We start from the raw sequence: 22,570 nt of genomic DNA, 5'->3' as shown, positions 1-22,570 counted from the left end.
TCATCTGTGAAGGGAGATCAAGGATGGTCCAGTGATAGGTTGATTTTCTTGGTCTACAAAGTCCCTTCCCAAGATTAAGCACAACTATATTACAAGTACTGGGATCGTGGTACATAAAACTGCTTCAGGTCTGGATAGCCAAAGGCATCCCTGTGTTCTCAGTCCAGTGCACCCACTAGGTGCTAGGCACAGAGTAGGTACCAAGGACTCAAGGTGGAATAAGGACCAGTCCCTGCTTTCAAGGGGTTCCTGGTAGAACGGTAAGGTACGAAGATATCTAAATAAGTGCTGAGTGGTATGGTAAAGGCTATAATAGAGGTCTGAGTTCAGGGGGCACAAAGGGAACTGAAGAAGAAAGGGTTGGCTCTACCTGGGAAGGCGAGGAAAGGCTTCCTAGAAGAAGGGAACGTTTAGCTAAGTCTTAGAAGAGGAATAAGAATTTAGTAGTAGAAGGAAGGAAGCTAAAAGCATTTTGGAAAAAGGAATAGCATTAACAGGGGTCTTGATGTAACTATGGCCTAGTTACAGAGTACAGATTATTTGGTATGGTTGACATAAAGAGTACAATGTGAAGGCAGGGATCATATCCTGAAGGGCTTTGTGTGAGGAGCTCATGGAAGGGTCTAGACAGTCTTTCATATTATGGACAGATTTGCATTTTAGAGAGGTAACTGGTAATATGGTGGATGGCCCCAGTGGGGGCAGGAACCATAAGCTAGAAGACCAGTTAGAAGACTATTGCAAGTAAGGTATGAAAAGGCCTACATTAAGGTACTGACACGGGGGATGGAGAAGAGCTAATGAATTCAAGAGGCATTTACTGGATTCAGAGTGAGGGACAGAGGAAGGCTAAGATGACCCCCAGGATTGGTGGATGGTTCTGGATTGATGGATGGTGCTTACCAGAACAGGGACTAGTATAAGAGAAGCAAGTATAGGTGGGAAGGTAAAGAGATTACACTTTTTGACACATTGAATTTGAAATGCCTTTAAGACGTGCAAGTGGAAATATGTGGTGAGAAATGTGGTCACAACTGCAGATACAGAAGTCAGAGTCATCAGCTTGATGGTGCTCATCAAGCATGTGGGTCGTGAGTCAGTTATGTATGTTTGACCATGATTGGCTGTGACCTTGACCAAGTTACTCGAATTCTCTAAGCTTCTGTTTCTCACCTGTAAAATAAGGATAATAATAGTACCTACATTTTATGCAAGGAGTGATAATTAAGTCAGATGATGCATATAAAATGCTTAGAACAGTGCCTATATCCTGAGCACTCAGTAAATGTTGGGAATGGATGACATTACGTAGGGAGAGTTTGTAGAGAAGAGAGAAAGACGAAGGACTGAGCCCTAGAAAAGCCTAATATTAGAGGCAGGCAGAAAGGGGGAAACCCAACAGGAGAATGAGGAGGAATAGAAAGGTGGTAAGAGAGCCATGAAACCGTGGTGTCATGGAAACCCAGAGAAGAGAGATTTTCAAGTATGAAATGGTCAACAGAGTAAAATCTTGCAGAGAATTGTAGTCAAATGAAGACTGAAATTGTCTGCTCAAGTAGATGGTGAAAATGTCAGCAAATTTTTTTAAAATTTATTTATTTATGGCTGCGTTGGGTCTTCGTTGCTGCACGCAGGCTTTCTCTAGTTGCGGCAAGTGGAGGCTACTCTTCGTTGTGGTGCACGGGCTTCTCATTGCAGTGGCTTCTCTTGTTGCGGAGCACAGGCTCTAGGTGTGTGGGCTTCAGTAGTTGTGGCGCGTGGGCTCAGTAGTTGTGGTGCACAGGCTTAGTTGCTCCACAGCATGTGGGATCTTCCTGGACCAGGGCTCGAACCCGTGTCCCCTGCATTGGCAGGCGGATTCTTAACCACTGCGCCACCAGGGAAGTCCTCATTAGTGAGCTTTGCCAGAGATGTTTCTCTGGAATAGCACTGTTCAATATCATAGCCATTAGCCACACACACAAATTGGACAAAGCAGACAGCGAAGGTTCTGTCACTGTAGAAATAGGTGCCATCATAGTGGAAAACTCTACTGGACAGTGCTGCTTTGAAGTAGTGGGTTGGGATTAGAGTTAATCCTGAGACTTCAGTTTAGAGTAGAAGTTTAAGACTAAACCGGGTCCCTAGGCCTACACACAGTTGAATCCGAACCTTTCAGAGCTAATTCACTCTTGCATCCTCAGCACTTGACATAGGCATAAATCCCAGGCATAAAGTAAGTTCTTGCAGCATTCTAATGCAGTAAATTTTTAAATCTTCCCAACCCTAAATCATAAAGTATGTACTGCAGTTTGCTTGAAATTAACTGAAGACAAGTACAAACTAGACCATTTGGCACATCAGCCAGGAAGCTATACCAGTGCCTCCTGATCTGTAAAATGTATTAGTGGCTAAGGAAGCTAGACCCCGAGGAGCATGGGTAAAATTCTGTAATTTGAGTAGCAGTGAGTATGTTAAAAGTGAAACCCTGAATCATGCCTGAGAAAGTTCCAGAACCACTGTGGTTCCAGCAGTTGTTACTTTTACTTCTCCAAGTGCCTTTTCCCACCTCCCTCACCACAGCCTGTGGAACCCAGTCTGTGCTTAACTTATTTCCAAGGAGTGGTTGTATGAGGTGCCAGTTCTTTTGGGTATTTGCCATTTGGGGGATGAATTCCCTTCCTCTGCCTCAGTCATAAGTTTCCTAGATCTTTCTAACCCTTTTTTTTTTTTTTTTTTTTTTTTAACCTCACTGCTAGAGAAATAAGCTTTGGGCCTAGAGACTAAATAATCAATTCACATGAAAAACCTCTCTCCCTGCTCTGGTGTATTCTTTTCTTTTTTTTTTTTTTAATTTATTTATTTTGGCTGCGTTGGGTCTTCGTGGCCACACGCGGGCTTTCTCTGGTTGCGGCGAGCGGGGGCTACTCTTCGTTGTGCTGCACAGGCTTCTCATTGCAGTGGCTTCTCTTGTTTCAGAGCATGGGCTCCAGAATGCGGGCTCAGTAGTTGTGGCACACAGGCTTAGTTGCTCCGTGGCATGTGGGATCTTCCTGGACCAGGGCTCAAACCCGTGTCCCCCGCATTGGCAGGTGGATTCTTAACCACTGTGCCACCAAGGAAGCCCCTCTGGTGTATTCTTAAATCATACTTGCTGATAACTACTGGCCCAGAGCAAATAACAACAACTGTGAGGCCCAGAGTAATCATTGACTTAAAAAATCCTCTGGCTCTACCTGGGAGAGAATCAATAAGTGTTTTTTGTTTTTTTTTTCAATTTTACAAGTTACAGTTGTGGCTCATGTGGTTGATGGTTACAGAGATTTTTGGATCCATAGTTTATCTCTTTCTATGGTCCTTTTGGACTGGACATCAAAGAAACCATCCACCTAAAACATTCCCTTTCGTGGTTTTATCAAAATATTCACTTGATCAAAGGTTACAACTGATTGAAAATGGGATAAAGTTTCTTATAACAAAAGATAATTATGGGATTTGGGGCCTAGAAAGAGCTTAGAGGGAAAAAGTAGCAGCAGTAGTAATAGTAGATGTTTTTATGATAATTTTAATAGTAATACTAGCAGCAGTAGTAGTTGTAACAGCTGCTGACGTAGCAAAATGGCATCAGTTTTAAGCATCTACTACATCCAGGTGCTATACTTGATGCCTTACAAATAATACCTCATCTAATCTTAACAGCAGCCCTGCAAAGTAGACATATTCTCCCCATCTTACAGGCAAGAAATTGAGACTCAGAGAAGTAACTTGCCTAAGGACACACCGTTAGTAAAACGGCAGAGCTGGATCTGTCTGCCTCTAAAACCTGTGCTCACTCTAGCTCATGACTCAGTCCCCAACCTGTATGGAGAGCTGAGTTTTAAATGGCCTGACCTAAAACTAGATCTCAGTGCTAGGAAAGAACTTTCTACCAATGATTATTGTGTTTTCTTCTGTGAAACCCTCTTAAGTCAAAGTGGGGTATGTTCAAGAAGAAGTAGTTTTTTTATATTTTTACCCCCATCTGAAGATTTATAGTTCCAAGTTTCAGACCTAAGCCAGGCAAATGGCTGAAGTTTAATCAGCAAGGTCAAGGCTCAAGGGCAGAGTTTTCTTTGACTAAATGGATTTTGAGTTTCAAGCCCAGCCTCAATCCATAGGGACATGGTTAACCGTCATGTGTTGGGTCTTCCAAGAGGGATCAGTGGGTATGGACACAAATCACTTCTGACAAAGAAAACCCACTGATGCATTCACTTTAAATGTTTTCGACCACCACTGACATAAACTTAGGTTTTCCAAAGACTACTTAAGTCAGAACAGATCTAAAGGATTATGCAAGCCTGAAACTTTTAGAGGAATTGGGACAGCCCCAGAAATCTCTAATTTACTGTAAGTTGGTGGTCACAGCCACTGAAGGAAACCACACTTGTCAAAGAACTCGGCCTGTGTTTGACCGTGCCCTCAGACACCACCTGTGACACATCACTAGGCAGATGAATGAACAGTAGAACCAGCTTGGTGAGAACTCTGAGGCTTTTTTAGCCCACACAGTATGGATTTGTAGATAGAATCAGGGATTCTTCTAGTTTAAATTGACAGTGTCTCCATCTTCAGCTTTAAATCCAATGGCATCCTTGGCCCAAGGATGAGAAGGTGTATCCAGAAAATATAGGGGTCCCCTCAAGCTCATTCAAATCCAGGGACATTTCAGGGCAGGGCAAACCCTTGTTTACTCCAAAATGACCAGATTTAAATCAGGAAGATGTTGCTGATGAAAAACTGCACATTCCAAAGAGAAAAATCCCTAGTGCCACATTTGATCTGCGCAAGAGGGATCTTTTTAAATACAAGGTAGCGAAGTTCATTTGGCTGCCTCTCCTGGATTCCAGATCTTTCTTCCTTTTGCACAAAGTGCATCCACTGGTAAAAAGGAGCAGTCGGGAATAAACACTTGTACCTTGGACAGGAGTCACAGCTATTTCTCAACTCAGTGCCCTAAAGGGCAGCTCCCAGACAGGTCAAGAGACTTGTGATGTAAAAGAAAGTACATTGAAACCTGTTTAGCCAGTGCCTCATTCCTTTGCCTTCACCTGGAATACCCTTGCCCATCCACCCCCATCCCCACCCCTTCACCATCCTTCAAGGCAGTGTAAATTCCTGGCACACATTAGATGCTCAATGAATGATTGCCTGGGTGAATAGATGGAGGAAGGGAGGAAGAAAGCAGGTGGAGAGGTACTTGGCACCTGTTTAGGATGGATGGCTACATGGATGGGTGGATAAAGCCCTCCATTAACACCTCGGTTGGTAAACTCTTGCCTTCCTGTTAAGTGTCTCTCTAGCTCATTTTTTGTGTGCCACTCACGCAGTTCCTCTCCACTTCCTCATGTTAGAATGACTTGCTATATCTCCCCCCTGGAAAAAGATCATGCTCTTCTCAGTCTTCCACAGCTGTCCAATGAGGCAGAGCTTGTGCCCAGCAGAGAACAGATTCTGACTGGCCAGTCTAGGGACAGAGCAGTAACAGCCAACAGGACTAACCGTTTTGGACCAGGGCCCTTGAAGGGAGAAATGGGTGTCTGACTCCTTTTGTGTTGGTGTGTTTTGTCTACAGTGTCACGGCCACAGCCGCCAGCATCGGAGCTGCCGGTGTGCCCCAGGCCGGCCTGGTGACCATGGTGATCGTGCTGAGTGCCGTGGGGCTGCCCGCTGAGGATGTCACCCTCATCATCGCTGTCGACTGGCTCCTGTGAGTTGGGATAAACGCACTGCCTCTGGCGGATGAGAAGGCAGGCTTCCCAGCCATGGATAATCTGCAGTCTGTCATCGTTCTCCCCTCAGATTGCCTAATGAGCCATCTGTTGCTGCTTTAATTTCCCTCTGACCAGGCCATCTGATAACATGCTTAAAAACTAACTCCTCATAACTGCAAGCAGTGATTTTATAAAGCTTGTGATCTCCATTAATTCATTATACCTGGTAATGCTCAAGGTTAGGAGCTGGGTGTGGGATGAGATAAACATAAAATAATAAGGTGAAGAAGCTGGGCAAGGCCCCAGACATTCCAAACCCAATAGGCCACCCTAGCCTATCCCAGCATCATAGGTTCAGAACCACCTGGTTCAACGTCAGCCTACCTTCCCAAGATCGTCAGCACCATCAGGGCAGTAGCACAAGCAAAGGCTTTGGGATAAGACTAATTTGGATTTGAATCCTGGTTCAGTGTCTTACTGGCTCTTTGACCTTGAGCAAGTTCCTTAACCTCTCTGGGGGCCAGCTGCATTACCTATGAGATGGGAAAGATTCTGTCTAGTTCATGGGGTTGGTATAAGGACTGAGTGAGCTAAAATGAGAGGAGTGTCCAGAACAGTGTCTGGCTGGCAGTATATGCTCAATTAACAGCAAGTTTAATTGTTATGATTAGAATGAGTTGGACCATTCAGGCCTGAACCAACAATTCATTCTCTCTCTAACAACAGACACACACATGCACACACCTACCTAAGGAACAGAGCAGAACATCTGGGTAAGAACATGCCTTTTGTGACCCCCAAGGTTAAAGTTAGAATGAGCCTGGTTCCTGGCTTTAACCTTGATACCCACTCTGTGCAGTGGTCTTCCAGCATCTGGGTGTGGCTCTGTCCCCTGGCCATCAGAGGAGAGTTTGCTCCATATTGAGCCTTCACTCAGAACCAGCCAGCTTTACTGGGGAGTACAGTGCTATGTAGTTTGCAAGTAGCAGCTGAAATAGTAGAAAGGGAAGCAGAAACATTCCATGTGGCTTTGAAGATACCGTCACATCCCAGAAGGCAGAACCTTCTGCACTTGGGAAGCTGCTATGGGGCCCCCTCAGCAGCTAGCTGATTCTTCAAGGCCCAACTGAGGTGGCACCTTTCTTGCCAAGATACCCTACCATTGAGGCAGGTGCTTCAATTTTTCTTTCTAGTGGTGATGGTGGATTTGCACTTCTCTCCTTTCCCTGGTTCTTCCTGAAACACAAGTGACCTTCACTTCCAAGACATCCAGAGAAGTCAAAGGCCTGACCTGCTCCACGGACAAGAAGACACTAGCTGGTCCACACCAGGGTCTAGTTCAATCCATGTTCTAAATAGCAGGAGGGCACCCAGAATGGACGTGTGTAGGCACGTGCGTAAGCGTTTTCTGTCCTGCAGGTGTAGCTTTCACAGTATTCATGTACACATTTCCTAGCAACAGTGCTCCAGCATCCAGGATGCCTCCTTCACCTACTCGGCTTCCTGCCACCAGCCTCTCCTCTGGGCTGTCTGGGGGGTACCACTGGCTGAGAGTGCCACAAGGAGTAAGCTATTCCCAGGCTGGCTGGGGTTTCTGACCCTATGCTCAGTGGTGTCCCTGTTGGCTTGCTCATGGAGTGACCCTGTGTGAGAAAGAAAGGAGCACACCGGGGACACACACACCACCCACAAAACATCCAAGTTCTCTCATCTTAGCCAAAAGAAGGCTCAGAAATGCCCATAAGAAAGAGGTTGGGTGAAAGACTAATGAATCCTGACCCTCCCTCAGCTCCCCCCAAATATCTGTGAAGACGGTGTTCACATTTCTTTGGGAGGAGAGGAGGGAATTTAGGGAGCTCAGTGCTGAATTCAGGAGATTCACTGTGACTGACGGGGACCCAGGGCAGCCTGTATGCTCATTCTGTGCCTTTACAAACCACCTCTGGCCCAGGCCTGTGAAGTGGAGAGCCTCTGGTCAGCCAGCCCTGGGGACAGCACTTTGTGCTTTGCTTAATTTGTAACTGAATTCCTTGGGTCCTTTCCCGTCTCCAACTTGAAGGAAAATGAAATCCGGGCCTTCTGTCTGACTCCCTCTGTCCTCCCCAGGGATCGGTTCAGGACCATGGTGAATGTCCTCGGCGATGCATTCGGGACTGGCATCGTGGAGAAGCTCTCTAAGAAGGAGCTGGAGCAGATGGATGTTTCATCTGAAGTCAACATCGTGAACCCCTTTGCCTTGGAATCCACGACACTCGACAATGAAGACTTGGACACCAAGAAGTCCTATGTCAACGGAGGCTTTGCCGTCGACAAGTCCGACACCATCTCATTCACCCAGACCTCACAGTTCTAGGGCCGTGGCTTTGGAAAACTGGGAGTGGTGAAGGACCTCTCCAGGAGAGTCATCTCTTAGCAAATTCAAACATTAAGTAAGGAAAAGAAAAACACTAACAGCCAACTGTACATTTGATTTGATATACAGACCTCTGGATTATTTTCTATATTTGGATTCACAGCTTTTGCTCTCCGAGTTCTGGGATTTGGGGGTGGGGTAAGATGAGAGAAAATTGATTGAAAGGAAAGCTGTATTACCTGGAATTTTTAAATCCTGTGGGAGACAGAGTTAGGAAGTGTTTAAAGTAGTAACTGTTTTAATTAGGTAATATCAATAGATGTGAAAGAGAAACTGCTTTCTCATGCACAGACGAGTGTTTTGGGTTTTTAAAAAAGATATTCTGTCATTACTCAGGCTTTATTGCCATGGATTTCCTTTGACCTCTCACATTTTTATAGATTATAATGCATCTAAACACCCCGCCCCCCCGCAAGTTAATGTGCCAAATTGTCCATTTTGAACTCATCTCCGGCCAATTTCAAAGAAACTACTCTGAAAGAAAACAGACCAGCACGGTTCTGCAGTAACAGTTTTAAGATGTATGTGAGGTCTGGGGAGAAGAGAGAAGGGTTCTTTTTTTCAATGTACTGTATTGGGACGCTGGTAACTATTAATCCAGTGTTCAGTATAGAGCTAGATATATATATATATATATAAATATGTATATATTTATTATTTTCATATAGTTTGCCAGACAGAGATCACAATTGAACTGTCAACGTGAAATACAGAGCTCTCCTTGTACTTGAATAATAACTACAATTTCAATCCAGATATGCTTTGGGGCTTAATCAGAACCGCTCTCTCATAAGCATAAGAATGAGAAATCATGTTGTTTGATCGTTTCATGTTTGTGTATCAGCCCCAAAGCAGAGATGTTATTCTGGTGATACTCTGAGGTGGCACGGCCCACTCATTTACAACTTCCAGATTCTACTTCTGGGAGGGAATCCATATCAGCTCTATATAAGACTATATACAAAGTTGTCACTCATATAAGGCTGGATGTGTTTTTATCCAACTGGATGTGTTTAATATAATAATTATATTATCCAACTATAATTCTTCCAAAGTCAATTATACCTGCTTAAAAAGACAGTACTTTGCCCTTTCCTACCCACCAGGCCCAAACAACAATGGCAAGCTACCAGCTAAGTTGTATTTTAATATGGGTTTGATGGACTGAACAAGCCACATTGGCCAGAAAAGCACTGTCCCTACCCTAGATTCTTGCAGAGTAAATCCCACAACATGAGACATTGGTATCAGTGGTTCAGGGAAATTCTTCCGTTGTATGAAACTTGTGTCCTCCTCCAGGGAAGTTTGTTCTAACTAACTAGTAGTCTAGTAATCTTGGCCCCTGCTCATTAAAATCCGTTGCCTGTCATTCTTCTGCTCATTTGTGAAGACAGCGTATTGAAGTCTGTGCTCGGCTCTCATCTTGTAAATAATGCTTACCATATACTTGTGTTTACACTGAGATCCAAAATAGTCCTGTTTCTGCAGTATTGCGTAGCCAATTTAAGCCTGTGCTTTTATATTTAAGAAACCAGAAACTGTGCCAAAGATCATGGAATAGTAAAACAAAATGCTCAGTATTGACCACCTGCACCTGAAATCTACAAGAGGATGATACCAAATGGTCATGTACACATAAATTATGGACCCATGATTCAATGTGAATTTTAACATGCAAATATTGTGGTGTTGTTTAGGAAGTAAATATAAATACAGTTGAATCAGTAATTTATCTTGGGCTGAATGGTTCTACCCCCTTGGCAGCCTGCTTTGATTTGAGACACTGGAGTTGACAGAGCCATTCGTGAACTGCAGGTCATCCTTATTTTGGAGTGAGTTTGTAACCAGCCTCTTAACACACTGTGCTGTTAACTCATAAAAGAGAACAATGTTCCATTTCAGTCTCAATAAACATTTCCATCATTCTTTCTTCTCTGCCTTTTCCTTCCCTAATCTGTTCTTTTATCTCACGAACTCTGATGGGTGTGGGAAGGGAGAGACCTGGTCAGTTGATAGTCACACGTGAAACATCTCATTGCCCTAGTAATTCCAGAGACTGCAGGAGGCACAGGTTGTATCTTACACTCCTTAGCATATCTCGTCCCATACCCCCCAGGGCACATTACAATACTGAGCATGTAGTATTACTAAAAACAAACATATCTCATTGTAGTTTTGATTTGCATTTCTCTAATGATTAATGATGTTGAGCATTCTCTCATGTGCTTGTTGGCAATCTGTATATCTTCTTTGGAGAAATGTCTTTTTAGGTCTTCTGCCCATTTTTGGATTGGGTCGTTTGTTTTTTTCATATTGAGCTGCATGAGCTGCTTGTAAATTTTGGAGATTAATCCTTTGTCAGTTGCTTCGTTTGCAAATATTTTCTCCCATTCTGAGGGTTGTCTTTTCGTCTTGTTTATGTTTTCCTTTGCTGTGCAAAAGCTTTTAAGTTTCATTAGGTACCATTTGTTTATTTTTATTTCCATTTCTCTAGGAGGTGGGTCAAAAAGGATCTTGTTGTGATTTATGTCATAGAGTGTTCTGCCTATGTTTTCCTCTAAGAGTTTGATGGTGTCTGGCCTTACATTTAGGTCTTTAATCCATTTTGAGTTTATTTTTGTGTATGGTGTTAGGGAGTGTTCTAATTTCATTCTTTTACATGTAGCTGTCCAGTTTTCCCAGCACCACTTATTGAAGAGGCTGTCTTTTCTCCACTGTATATTTCTGCCTCCTTTATCAAAGATAAGGTGACCATATGTGTGTGGGTTTATCTCTGGGCTTTCTGTCCTGTTCCATGATCTATATTTCTGTTTTTGTGCCAGTACCATACTGTCTTGATTATTGTAGCTTTGTAGTATAGTCTGAAGTCCAGGAGCCTGATTCCTCCAGCTGTTTTTTTTTCTCACACCAGTCAGAATGACCATCATCAAAAAATCTACAAACAATAAAGGCTGGAGAGGGTGTGGAGAAAAGGGAACCCTCTTGCACTGTTGGTGGGAATGTAAATTGATACAGCCACTATGGAGAACAGTATGCACGTTCCTTAAAAAACTAAAAATAGAACTACCATATGACCCAGCAATCCCACTACTGGGCATATACCCTGAGAAAACCATAATTCAAAAAGAGTCATGTACCAAAATGTTCAGTGCAGCTCTATTTACAATAGCCAGGACATGGAAGCAACCTAAGTGTCCATCGACAGATGAATGGATAAAGAAGATGTGGCACATATATACAATGGAATATTACCCAGCCATAAAAAGAAACGAAATTGAGTTATTTGTAGTGAGGTGGATGGACCTAGAATCTGTCATACAGAGTGATGTAAGTCAGAAAGAGAAAAAACAAATACCATATGCTAACACATATATACGGAATCTTAAAAAAAAAAAAAAAGTCATGAAGAACCTAGGGGCAAGACAGGAATAAAGATGCAGACCTACTGGAGAATGGACTTGAGGAGGATACGGGGAGGGGGAAGGGTAAGCTGGGACAAAGTGAGAGAGTGGCATGGACATATATACACTACCAAATGTAAAATAGCTAGCTAGTGGGAAGCAGCCACATAGCACCGGGAGATCAGCTCAGTGCTTTGTGACCATCTAGAGGGGTGGGATAGGGAGGGTGGGAGGGAGGAAGCTGCAAGAGGGAAGAGACATGGAGACATATGTATAACTGATTCACTTTGTTATAAAGCAGAAACTAACACACCATTGTAAAGCAGTTATACTCCAATAAAGATGTTAAAAAAAAAAAACAGTGATTGCACGCAAGGCTACAGAACCAGTTCAGTTAATCGTCAGGGCTGGGACCATATGACTCAATGAACAAAGGATGTCATCATTCGCCATGTTGAACTCCCCTCATGCAAGGACAAACGAGCTTTCACGACAAGGAGTTCTCACCATGAATCCAGCACTTCCAGCAATGACACCTATTACAGTCTTTCCTAGAAGTCGTCCCACTAAAATAGGTGTGATATTTACCTCAGTTCAAGATATCAATCTAAATAAGTGCCAGTTCCTGGAGGAAAAGGAACAGGGATGTTGATTTTGGGGTGGGGGAAGGGGGGGTGGTTTCCTAAAAATGCTGTTTACAAACATAATATTCCAATGACAGGAAATGAGAGCAGAAAGCATCTCTTGTTGGCCTAAGCAAGAAGTGGTTAACCTCGTCCCAACTCCTGTCAAGAGACCTTAGTTGCCCTGTCACTTTACTGAAGGACTCTGAATTCATTTTTTTCAAACCCTTGAGGTTGAATCATCCAGCATGCACCAGACTCAGGGACAATCAAGTGACAACCAAGGGGTGGCAGAAAGTAGCAGAAAGGTCATGAGGTTTGGAGACAGGACAGACCAGGGTTTGGAAATTGGCTCGGACACTCAGCTTTTCTGAGCCTAAGTGTCCTCAGCAAAAAAAAAAGGGGGGGAGATGGGGGGAGGGGAATGCTTTCCTCAATAATTAAATGAGATGTGCATAATAACAGCTAACACTTACTGAGTGCTTGTTTTGTGCCAGGCACTGATTTGAAGGGCTTTAAATGCATTAATTCATTTGCTTATGACAACAACATTATGAAATAGATGGTACCATTGACTCCATCTCACATAGATGGACACTGAGGCACAAAAAAAGGTTACGTTATTTGCTCAAGTCACTCAGCCAGTAAATGGTAAAACCAGGATTCAAATCCAGGTGCTCTCACTCCAGGGCCCTCAACCTTAACACCGCCTACTAATGCCCTTGGGAAGCACCTGATACAGCACCTGGCAAACTGAGGCAGTAAATACAGGAATAAAAGAGAGAAAAAGAGGGGGCAGGAAGAAGGAAAAAGACCTTTACTCCATTTCTCTCCTGGGATTCCAGGTCTCCCAAAGTTAGTTGGTAAGGTCTTTAAAAGACTGTAGCTTGGGGCTTCCCTGGTGGCACAGTGGTTGAGAGTCCGCCTGCCGATGCAGGGGACGCGGGTTCGTGCCCCGGTCCGGGAAGATCCCACATGCCGCGGAGCGGCTGGGCCCGTGAGCCATGGCCGCTGAGCCTGTGCGTCTGGAGCCTGGGCTCCACAGCGGGAGAGGCCACGATGGTGAGAGGCCCGCATACCGCAAACAAAACAAAACAAAACAGACTGTAGCTCTCCCAAGTCCCTGGACGTTGCCCTTGTCCTGGCCTCCTCTGTGGAAGGACCTAGAATAAACTACTCCACACCCCCACCCAGGCTGAGCAAGACATGCAGTGACATACCTTGGCTGAGCCAAAAGCAGATCCAGCCAGTCAAAAACCAAAGACCCATCACATATGTTTCAGCTCTCCTACCTTACAGCAAACTCCGCCCTGCCAGAGGTCTCCCTTCTTCCTCTTCATTTGAAAATCCTAATCCTGGTACCTGAGCCGCCTAGCAGCCCCCAGTTCCCCACACCGTCTCTGGGCAGGCATGGTGGCCCTCAGTGCTGCCATCTCAGAGCTCCTGGAATTGAGATGACACACAAAACAAACCCTGCCACAGAATATGCTGTATTCCTTCTGCCCACAGCGTCTTGGAGAGGCAAAGCTGTGGTCACCACAGAGAGCAAATAAATGAGCCCTGGCAGGTGATTCTCATGGTGAATGATGAGGAGGGTTGATATTATACTATAGGCTACAGGGTACTTTTAAAATAAGATAAGAGAAAGAAAAGTACATAAATATACATTTATGAATATAAAAATATACTTACGGGGGTGCTGCAGGATCACTCTAAAAATACAGAAGCCCAAGGGGGAAATTTCGGACTGCTGAAGAAGCTCCGACAAGCCAGCCATCCATTTGCACCAGGGTAAAGCGCCTGTCCTAGGCATGACCCTGCTTTTGCCAAATTTCCTAGTTCTGAAGGTGAAACCAAGCACAGGCTCTTTCCTCTGACGATCGAAGTAACTACTGCTTCCCCTAGGCCCCATGTGGAGGGGCCGGGGGAGCAGACCAAGGAGCAGTAAGATTGCAGCTCCGCTCACTGTCAGCAGGGTTCCCACTCCATGGGAAGAGGGGACGGAGTTATCTCCAAGACCTGCACATCCCCCAGGAGTGCTGGGATGGGCCCCCTATTCAGGGAAGGACAGCAGTCCCGTCAGGCAGTACTAGCAGGTTCACTGGTCACACACGGACTAGAGAGCACGTCCTTTCCTCCGGCTGCCCTCAGAGAGGTCAGAGGGCTCCTTTAATGGAACTAATCAAGAACAGCCATGACTATTAGTAAGAGCGGCCAGGCATTCAGGGGCTAGGTGAACTTGCATACATAATCCATCAGTCCTCCCCAATTATGCATTTAAAACCGACCAACTTCTCTTATGTTAAACATATTATGTACACTCTCATTTTTAAAATCTTATTTATAATTCAGGGTCTATAGGCTTCAGCTAACTTTGCGTCAGTCAGGTGACAATAGGGTAATGGTCTTACTGTATGGTGGCTTTTGCTTGGAGGGCCCAGGCTCCACCAAGGAGATTTTCCCAGGAGCCTCTGTAAACCCAGACCCTGTAAAATACATTTGTAAAATACGGTCCAGGCTTTGATAGATCTGCTGCTGTGAAAGTCAAGAAAACAGTAATAAACTGAAGCAAGACAGGTGGGGATATTTATTACATTTAATGACACAGATCTTCCCAAAGTAATCCCCAATAAGTCACAAAATTATTCACATTTTTATATATTCCAAAAGCAAAATCCTGCTGCAATCCTGGCCCCAATGTAAGTCCTCAAAACTGAAATAACTCCTTGAGAAATATAAAGATAAAATAGGAATAACTTAAACAATAGAGTTAGCAGATCAGAAAGTGAGCAAAAGGCAGATTGATTGGTGAAAGAAAAAAAAAAGACTTTAAATAAGAATGGGCATTTAAGATCTTATCCCTAAATTGAATTAAGGAGTTATGCTCAAACCGTAAAAAAAGAAAAAAAGGACAATGAGTGTCACAGTGGGTATCTGAACAATAACTGCCACCGGATACCAATTCATTAGAACTGATTTCCTTCAGCTGCTTATATCCTTCCTAAGTGGCCCTTTTCTGAGAACTCTACCATAGTCTTAATGTAATACAGTATTTTTTATTATTGATGACTACTTAGACCTCAAAATAACAAACTGACAACTATAGTTTCAGACACACTGAGAACATACAAGCAGGTGTAATTTAACCATATCGTCTGTCTTTCAAAGGTGGAATGCTTGTTGTGATATATACCTTTATTAGGCTGAAATTCTGAGAAGGGGATAAATGAATTTTGTTTTATTTTGGCTTTTGGACTTTTTTTCTCCTTTAATTTTAAATTTCGTTTTCTTAATTTACCTAATGAACCAATTCCTGTGGTAATAATGAGAAAAGGAAACTTGACTCTCACTGAATCTTGTAAAAACTGAAAGGGTTTTAGGGCATGGTAGAGGAAAATGCTCAGGATATAGCATGAAGGAAAGACAAAGGTTGCCGTTTTCAAGCCCTCTCTTCTCTGGGTCTGTAGACCCATGAAGACAAATGTCCACTTCAATCCACCCCCATCCTCTTCTTGTTCCTCAAACTGGGTAAGCATTTCATGAAGGCACCCTTCTACTAATTTTAAATCTGGTTTTGACAGTCATTTCTGCCAAACTTAGTGTAGTTATTTCAGAAAAATATTTGAAGGTTTTCTTCCTCATATAAATTTATTTAAGAATTGTTGGAAAAAAGGAGGGGTAGGTGACAGAAGGAGTGGTTTAAACAACAAACAAAAGAAATTAGCCTCCTCTTACAAATGTAGCATAGAAATTAAACCTTTAAAGCAAGACCTGAATTCTCCAGAAGTAATGCTCCCTCTTCCTAGGTTTTCAGTTGATATCATGTAAATCAAGCCTAACACTAAAAAGCAAACAAACAACCACAAAAAAACAGATTTACCAAAAATGGAAAATCAGGGTGACAGTCTTTTTCTAGAGGATATATCAGTTTATTCCTCTAGATAGCAGCTTCCTCGAGCTCATGGAAAATGTAAGAGGAAAGGGAAGGAACAGGAAGGGACAGGAAGGAACGGGAAGGAAAAGGAAGGGAAGGGAAGGGAAATAGGTAGAGGTGGGGGAGGCGTGAGGACAAGCGGGAAGGAGGAAAAAATGAGGAAGGAGGGAAAGAAAAGAACTTTTCAAGAACACATCCACTGCCAAAAATGAGGAACACCTGAAAAGGCATCTTGACACCTTCTCATCAGAATTTTAAGAAGCACTTTCCAAATGAAAAAGCACCGGCCACCCAACTATTATTTTCGTTTTCAAGCTCAAAACAAGCATACAAACAAACTAAAACACAAATTTTCCAGCTTGACAAGAAAACTTGAGCCCCAAACAGCAGACACTTTAATCAATGACTCTTACCTGGGTACAAAAGACTGGGTGGGTACAGGTTTGAGTTAATGGGGGTTAGACACTGGTGCTTTGATACACAGAACAAAAACTGTTGTTCAGTTGGCTTGATGAGTGAGCTCTTCATGATGCTCCTCCAGCTTTCATTCAGTCTCCCCTGTGAAATGTGAAGACACTTCATACACTACATGTGGTACTGAGAAAAAGGCCATCAATAAACACAACCAAGGAGAAGATGGTTTCCCTCTATCCAAATCTTGGCATGTAGCTCTACGTGTAGGAAGGAGGCAATGTTAGGTTAGCAAAACAAACACCTGTGTGACCTTGGGCAAGTTACCTGGCCTCTTTGTATACTATCAGGATGATGACAAGCAAAGTATCTACCTCTTAGTGTTACTCTGAGGAGCTAGTACAGTCCTTGGCACATAGTAAATGTGCAGAAACTGCTAGGTGTTATTGAGCTGAACTGTTAAACATGCCCAAATCAATTCTATTCCATGGAACAATTATTTTTGAGAGTGGAGGGGGTCAGTATAGGATTGGGGGGTGTTCTGAGTCCCCCATTCTCAAGACATTTGCAGCCTACTGCAGAGATTCTCGGTGCTAAATGTGCATTAGAATCTCCTGAAGAACCTTTATAGAAATACTGATGCCAGGCACCACCCACAGAGATTCCAATTAAGTTGGTCCAGAGTGTGACCTGGGCATCAGTATTTTTCAGCACCCCCAGGTGATTCTAATGCTCATTGAGGATTGCTGACCCAGGAATTTGCCATGTGATTTGGGTGTATGGCCACTGCCTGTGCGGTCTGTCTGTTAGACTCTGACAGGACCAGGAGCCCCTGGGATGAAGGGAGGTGTGTCATTATCCATGTGTCAATCACCACAAACCATCAAATGACAAATCCCTCCGAAGCTGGTGAGCAAATCAGAGAGGGAGAGCCTCGAGGTTGGAGCTTGGCATCTGTAGGCTGGTTTGCTTTTTGCTTTGGTTGTAAGGGAGGTGAAGGCGCCCCGTGGGAGGAAGTAAAATGGCTCCTGCCTGCCCAGCAGAGATGGTAAGGTTGGAAGCCGTAGCAGCCCCTCCCTTTGGAGCTGGAGGCCTAAGGAGCTATGACAGAATCAGAAACCAGCATTTTAATTCACTGTTGTCCTTTTTCTTTCCTTTTCTTGGTTTATTTCCTTTTTGCTATTCTTTAATTTTAGAAAAGTTTTTGTGCTACATTTCTTGTCTGTGTCTGAGGACGTCTGGGCCTGGGTTCTTTGCCCTCCCTCAAGTTGGGAGCATTACAAGTGGACCAGGTCCCGCAGCAGGCTGGCCATGGCGGCGGCAGCTGGGATCATGGGAGCTGCTCACAGGGATGGGAGGGTCGGTGGGCCAGAGCTGGTTCCATCTGCTCAGTCTCCCATCCCTTTGCAGAAACCTCCCTCCAGTCCTCTGCCCTCTTCTTGGGAGAGTTTTCATAAGGAAAACCAACTACAATACAAGTCTGAAGGAATGAAGTCCTTAGTGGAGGCACGTGGAGGGGCAGAAGGCAGAGGGCCTAAGTCTGCCTGAGGGACCAGCAGGTTTCACAGAGGAGGCGTTGTAAGCCCAACCTTGAAAGTGGAATCTCAGTGAGCACACACCAGACGTGGGCAATCAGCTCTTGATAAGGACGGTGACACCGAGGCAATCACACCTCACAGGAGAACTAGGGATAACGGGTGTGTGCGTGTGTGTGTGTGTGTGTGTGCACGCTTATGGGACTTTTTTAATGGTAAAATTCATATAACCTAAAATTCACCATCTTAAAGTATACAAAGGATCATCTGTTTTACACCAAAAGTATCAAGGCCCAAACCATCCTGAGTAAGGAGAAACAGGTGTATTCCAACCCCTTCGACCCATCTCTTCCACACATTCCCTGGTCAGACAATTGGACTCATTGTTTCTGGTCCAAGCATCCCTAACTTAATCCCTAAGTGCTAAGAATCTACTTTTTCATTTCCCCTGAATCTTGAGGTCACCAGGAAACCAGGAGAGGGAAAGATGATGAACAGTGAAAGAGCAGAAGTGCAGAAGGGAAGGACAAGCGCTGGTGCTGTAAGCAGGAGAGTCCTTGAGAAAAGCAGGGCAGGGGACATGGAGTGGAAACTCACTGGGTCTTCTGCCGAATGCTCCTCTCTGTTGCTGTCTACCCAGGCCATAGGCATAACAGTCCCATTTTAGCTGCTTGACCTTGCTTGTTTGGATCTTCCCTGGATTCACTGAGACAGCTTCATTCTACTAAATGCCCTGTTTGCTTAAGATGAGTCAAAGTCACCTGGGTTCTTTACAACCATGAAAACTTTCACTGACAGTCCTCCAGGACCCCTGCCTCACCAGGAATCCATGACCCAAATTGGGACAGGAAGAGAATGGTATGGAGAGCTTTCATAGAAGGCCTATGAGCATATTCCAAACCACTGAGTGGGAACTCATGTTACAAAGGAAAGCTATTTACTAAGACGGAATTTTTTTTCTTACCTTCTCTCTATCTCCTCACGTCAGGGTCCACATATCTGCCGGTTCAGGGCTTTATGTAACTTGATGTTAGCCATGTTGAAATTCAACACAATTTGGCAGTTGGTAATTACGTGGGCCACGTTCCCTAAGTGGTAATTAAGTGGGCTGTGTTCCGTATAAACACCTAATAAATGCCTAGATGACTATTTTGGCAACCGGAGATTATGTGGCCCAGAAGCCATCCTTTAATCTACCAAGCAGAACATTCTAAGGTAGAAGCCTGCAAAGTGGGAAACTACTGAGCTGTCCTCCACATTCCTCTGTGCTGAAGGCGGGAAATCCTGGCCAGCCCTGGGCAAGGCGATGTGTGCCCTAAAGCATGAATGACCCTCAAACCAGAATTTCAGGAGCCTGAGGACAGTGAAAACCTAGCACATCATCCCACACTCCTTTATTGTTTAAAAAGATTCGTTAATTATCTTGATGTTGCTAGAATGAGGGACTACCTGATACAACACCATAGGACCCTCTGGGGGATGTTCAAGGGCATTGTCCACCAATTCTGCTTAGGTTCCAAAGGGCTCTGCTCTTTCTCCCCAGGGTTCTCCTATCACACACTCCAGTTTTGGAGAACAATGGAATGTAATGGTTAAAAGCCAGATCACCTGGCTTCAGACGGCAGCTGAGCCATTCACTAGCCATGTTACCTTGAGCAAGGCACTTAACCTCTCCTTGCCTCAGTTTCCCTATCTGTGAAATGGAACTGGTGATAGTACCTACTTCACAGAGTTGTTGTGATAATTAAATATTAGTTCATTTAATACAAGTGAAGTACTCGGGCCAGTTCCTGGCACTCAGGAAGCACTTAATAAGGAAGAGCTATTCTTATGCTGGGCCTGGGTAGGAAGGGAAAGAAGAAAAAACCTGAGAAATGACGACAGCCCTCAAAATGTCGAACTTCTTACCACACACCTGAATTCAAGAGTTGCCTCATCACCTCATTCAACAGCCTCCCACAAAAAAATATTTACTGAGCACCAACCACAGTGGAAGGTCATCTGATGCAAGTGTGGTGACAGGGTGGTGGAGGGAAGGAAGGCTCTTGTTCAGGGCACACACCTGGCATGTGTGGTTCAGTTCACCTAAGTTAAATGGGATCCCACTGTAATTCTGGCTGTAAAATAGTGAGCAGGACGGCAGAGTCCCTGACCTCGGGAAGGTATCATTCAAGTAGAAGGAGCAGACTTTTAAGCAATCAACCCACATAAAAATATAACCAAAAAAAATATATATATATATATACATATAACAACAAACTGTGTCATACTGTATGAAAGGAAACTGCAGAGGGCTAAAAAGGTGTACCTCAGAGCAGGAGGGGGTGTCATGGAAAGTCATGAGACCCGAAAGGTAAAGAGAAGTGACCCATACAGGGTCAGGAAGAAGTATTCCAGTCAGAGAGCACATGCAAAGGCCCCACAGCCGGAAGGAGCTTGTGTTTGAGGAGCTGAAAGAGGGACCATTAGGTAAGGGGGTAGGGGGAGCATACCAGAGGCAAGACTGCTGGCAGACCCGCATATGTGCTGTCTGAAGGAAGAATGTGGCTCTTATCTCCTCCTTGACTCCTGTCCGCCACATTTTCTAGGTACTTTATATGGTAGCAGGAAGCTGAAATTATTTGAGCAAATCAACAAGAAGCACTTAAGCTGCTTACTTACACAGGACAGCAGTTTAAAAATATCTCTGTTTATGCACCGGATATTTCTTCAGAGGGTAGTTTGGTCTTTCAAGGATATTCTTTACTTCAGAGATGGAGTCTTCCTATATAACAAAAACAAATCCAGCAATTGCATTACTCATAATGTAATACAGGTCAAGGATATCCGGATGTGTAGTTTTGCATTTAAGAGGTCTATGAATCCCATATATGCCGTATATATTGTGTTCATGATACATGTGTGTATATAGATACTATTTCTTTTTTCCCCCTCCCTCCTTCCCTTTATCGCTCTTTCTTTCTTTCCTCTTCCTTCTTCTCTCCCAAGCCCCCTCCCTCTTCCCTTTCTTCCTTTTCTTCTTTTTACATTTTAAAGGGATTCCCTTACTTGAAAAAACTACGAATTAACAAAGCAAAGCAAATGACTTTGCAGACAGGCCGTAAAGTAATCCAGGACCCTGATGATTAGGGGAATCAATATTCATTTAAATAATTCATTTAAATGCCAGCATTTAAATAAGTCAAGATGACCAATTCAACTACATGGTATAGTTAAATCCAACCAGAGGGGGCACTGTCAACCTTCCATTTGAATTTTTTTGAACTGGTGACAGGTCACAGCTAATGGCTGTACCTCTGCAGTAGACAAAGTGCTGGGTTTATCTATCTATGGATCAGACACACTCCCCTCACCCCCATAAAAGTCAAACAGTGAAAAACACCTTATTCACTTTGAGGAAAACTTTTTTCCATGTTGTGAGCTCATGCAGACCACACACGTCCCTAGATTCTTCCCTGGACAGGGATTCCTGTCCAGAGCAGAAGGAAATGTGCTTCGGGCCAGTTACACTGTCTTCTCTAAGTTCTTTGACAGGACAACGCTCCCTCTTGCTGTAGGACCTCTGCTTGATGCGTGCTGTTCTCCAAAGTAGCTGCTACTCATCACTCGTAGCTACTACTCATCACTCAGATTGAAGCTCCGCTGTCTCTTCCTCAGGGAAGCCTGCCCTGACTGCCAACCAAGTCCAATACTCCTTTTCATACACTCTCAGGATACCATGTAACCTCCTTGGTGAGCATCACAATTTTACATTTATTTCTGTCGTTACTTGATTAATGTCTGTCTCCCCTGCTAGACTGTGAGACCCAGTCCCCATATTATTTTATCAGCAAAGATCTAATTCCATCAGAAGCCCTGACCTTGTTCAGGTGTTGCTGAGATCTGTGGGACGTCAGACGACTGCAGACCCTTTCGTGGATCTTCTTCCACATGTACTGGGACCCAGGGTGGAACCTGCTCAACAGAGTAAACAGGGTGGAGTATTATGCAGCTGATAAAAAGGACACTTAGAGTGCATAACAATAACGGTCGATATTTATAACTTAAAGGCGAGAAAAAAGCAGCAACATGCATAGCATGGTTTCAATGTCTTTATTAAGCCTAGGTATAGGAAAAGCACTGGGAATAAAACAAGCAAGATGTTAAAAGTGGTGTGCGTCAGGGTGTGTGACTCTTTTCTTCTTTGTAATTTACTGTGTATTTTAGATATTTCTCTAAAGAACAAATCCTGCTTTTACTTTTAAAACATGTAACCCCAAAATTTTTAATACAAAATTTAATCCCAACTGTTTTCTACCAGGGTTTTTTTATGTGTCATTTACTTTAGGCCACCCAGACCCAAACTTAACCACAGATCTTTCAGTGTCTGTCAGTTCCTCAAACAGGCTGCATTTTCTCCCTTCCATAGGCACTTGCCAGCACTGCTCCCTCGGGTAGAATGCTGCCACCCCCAAGCCCCATCCCCGCTCATGTTGAGTCCTACCCACCTTCAGAGCTCAATTCAGTTACTGATTTCTCAGG

At 44.0% G+C, this 22,570-nt stretch overlaps 2 protein-coding genes across 8 annotated transcripts in view; one reads left to right on the top strand and one right to left on the bottom strand.

Moving 5' to 3' along the window:
* Positions 1–18,740, top strand: part of SLC1A1 (solute carrier family 1 member 1) — a 71,692-nt gene extending 52,952 nt beyond the window's left edge. Inside the window, exons 11-12 of the mRNA XM_022573613.3 lie at positions 5,594–5,728; positions 7,839–18,740. Of these exons, the coding sequence (XP_022429321.1) occupies positions 5,594–5,728; positions 7,839–8,085 (382 nt within the window). The 3' untranslated portion in view covers positions 8,086–18,740. The remainder of the gene's footprint in view (positions 1–5,593; positions 5,729–7,838) is intronic.
* SPATA6L (spermatogenesis associated 6 like) overlaps positions 254–22,570 on the bottom strand; it is a 72,801-nt gene continuing 50,484 nt past the window's right edge. For 6 of the 7 annotated variants that reach the window (XM_089913237.1, XM_089913233.1, XM_089913231.1 and 3 more), the window contains 2 exons: positions 21,910–22,003; positions 254–20,813 (listed from right to left, as the gene is read on the bottom strand). In XM_089913237.1, the coding sequence (XP_089769363.1) occupies positions 20,724–20,813; positions 21,910–22,003 (184 nt within the window). In that variant the 3' untranslated portion in view covers positions 254–20,723. The remainder of the gene's footprint in view (positions 20,814–21,909; positions 22,004–22,570) is intronic. The other variant, XM_089913232.1, reaches the window with a different exon arrangement.

Source organism: Delphinapterus leucas, chromosome 6 (genome assembly GCF_059928025.1).
Source record: "Delphinapterus leucas isolate spDelLeu-1000000601 "Yukka" chromosome 6, BTC_Dleu_Yukka2, whole genome shotgun sequence".
NCBI lineage: Eukaryota > Metazoa > Chordata > Mammalia > Artiodactyla > Monodontidae > Delphinapterus > Delphinapterus leucas.
The sequence above is the reverse complement of the archived record's forward strand: the minus strand, read 5'-3'. Positions and strand labels throughout refer to the sequence as shown.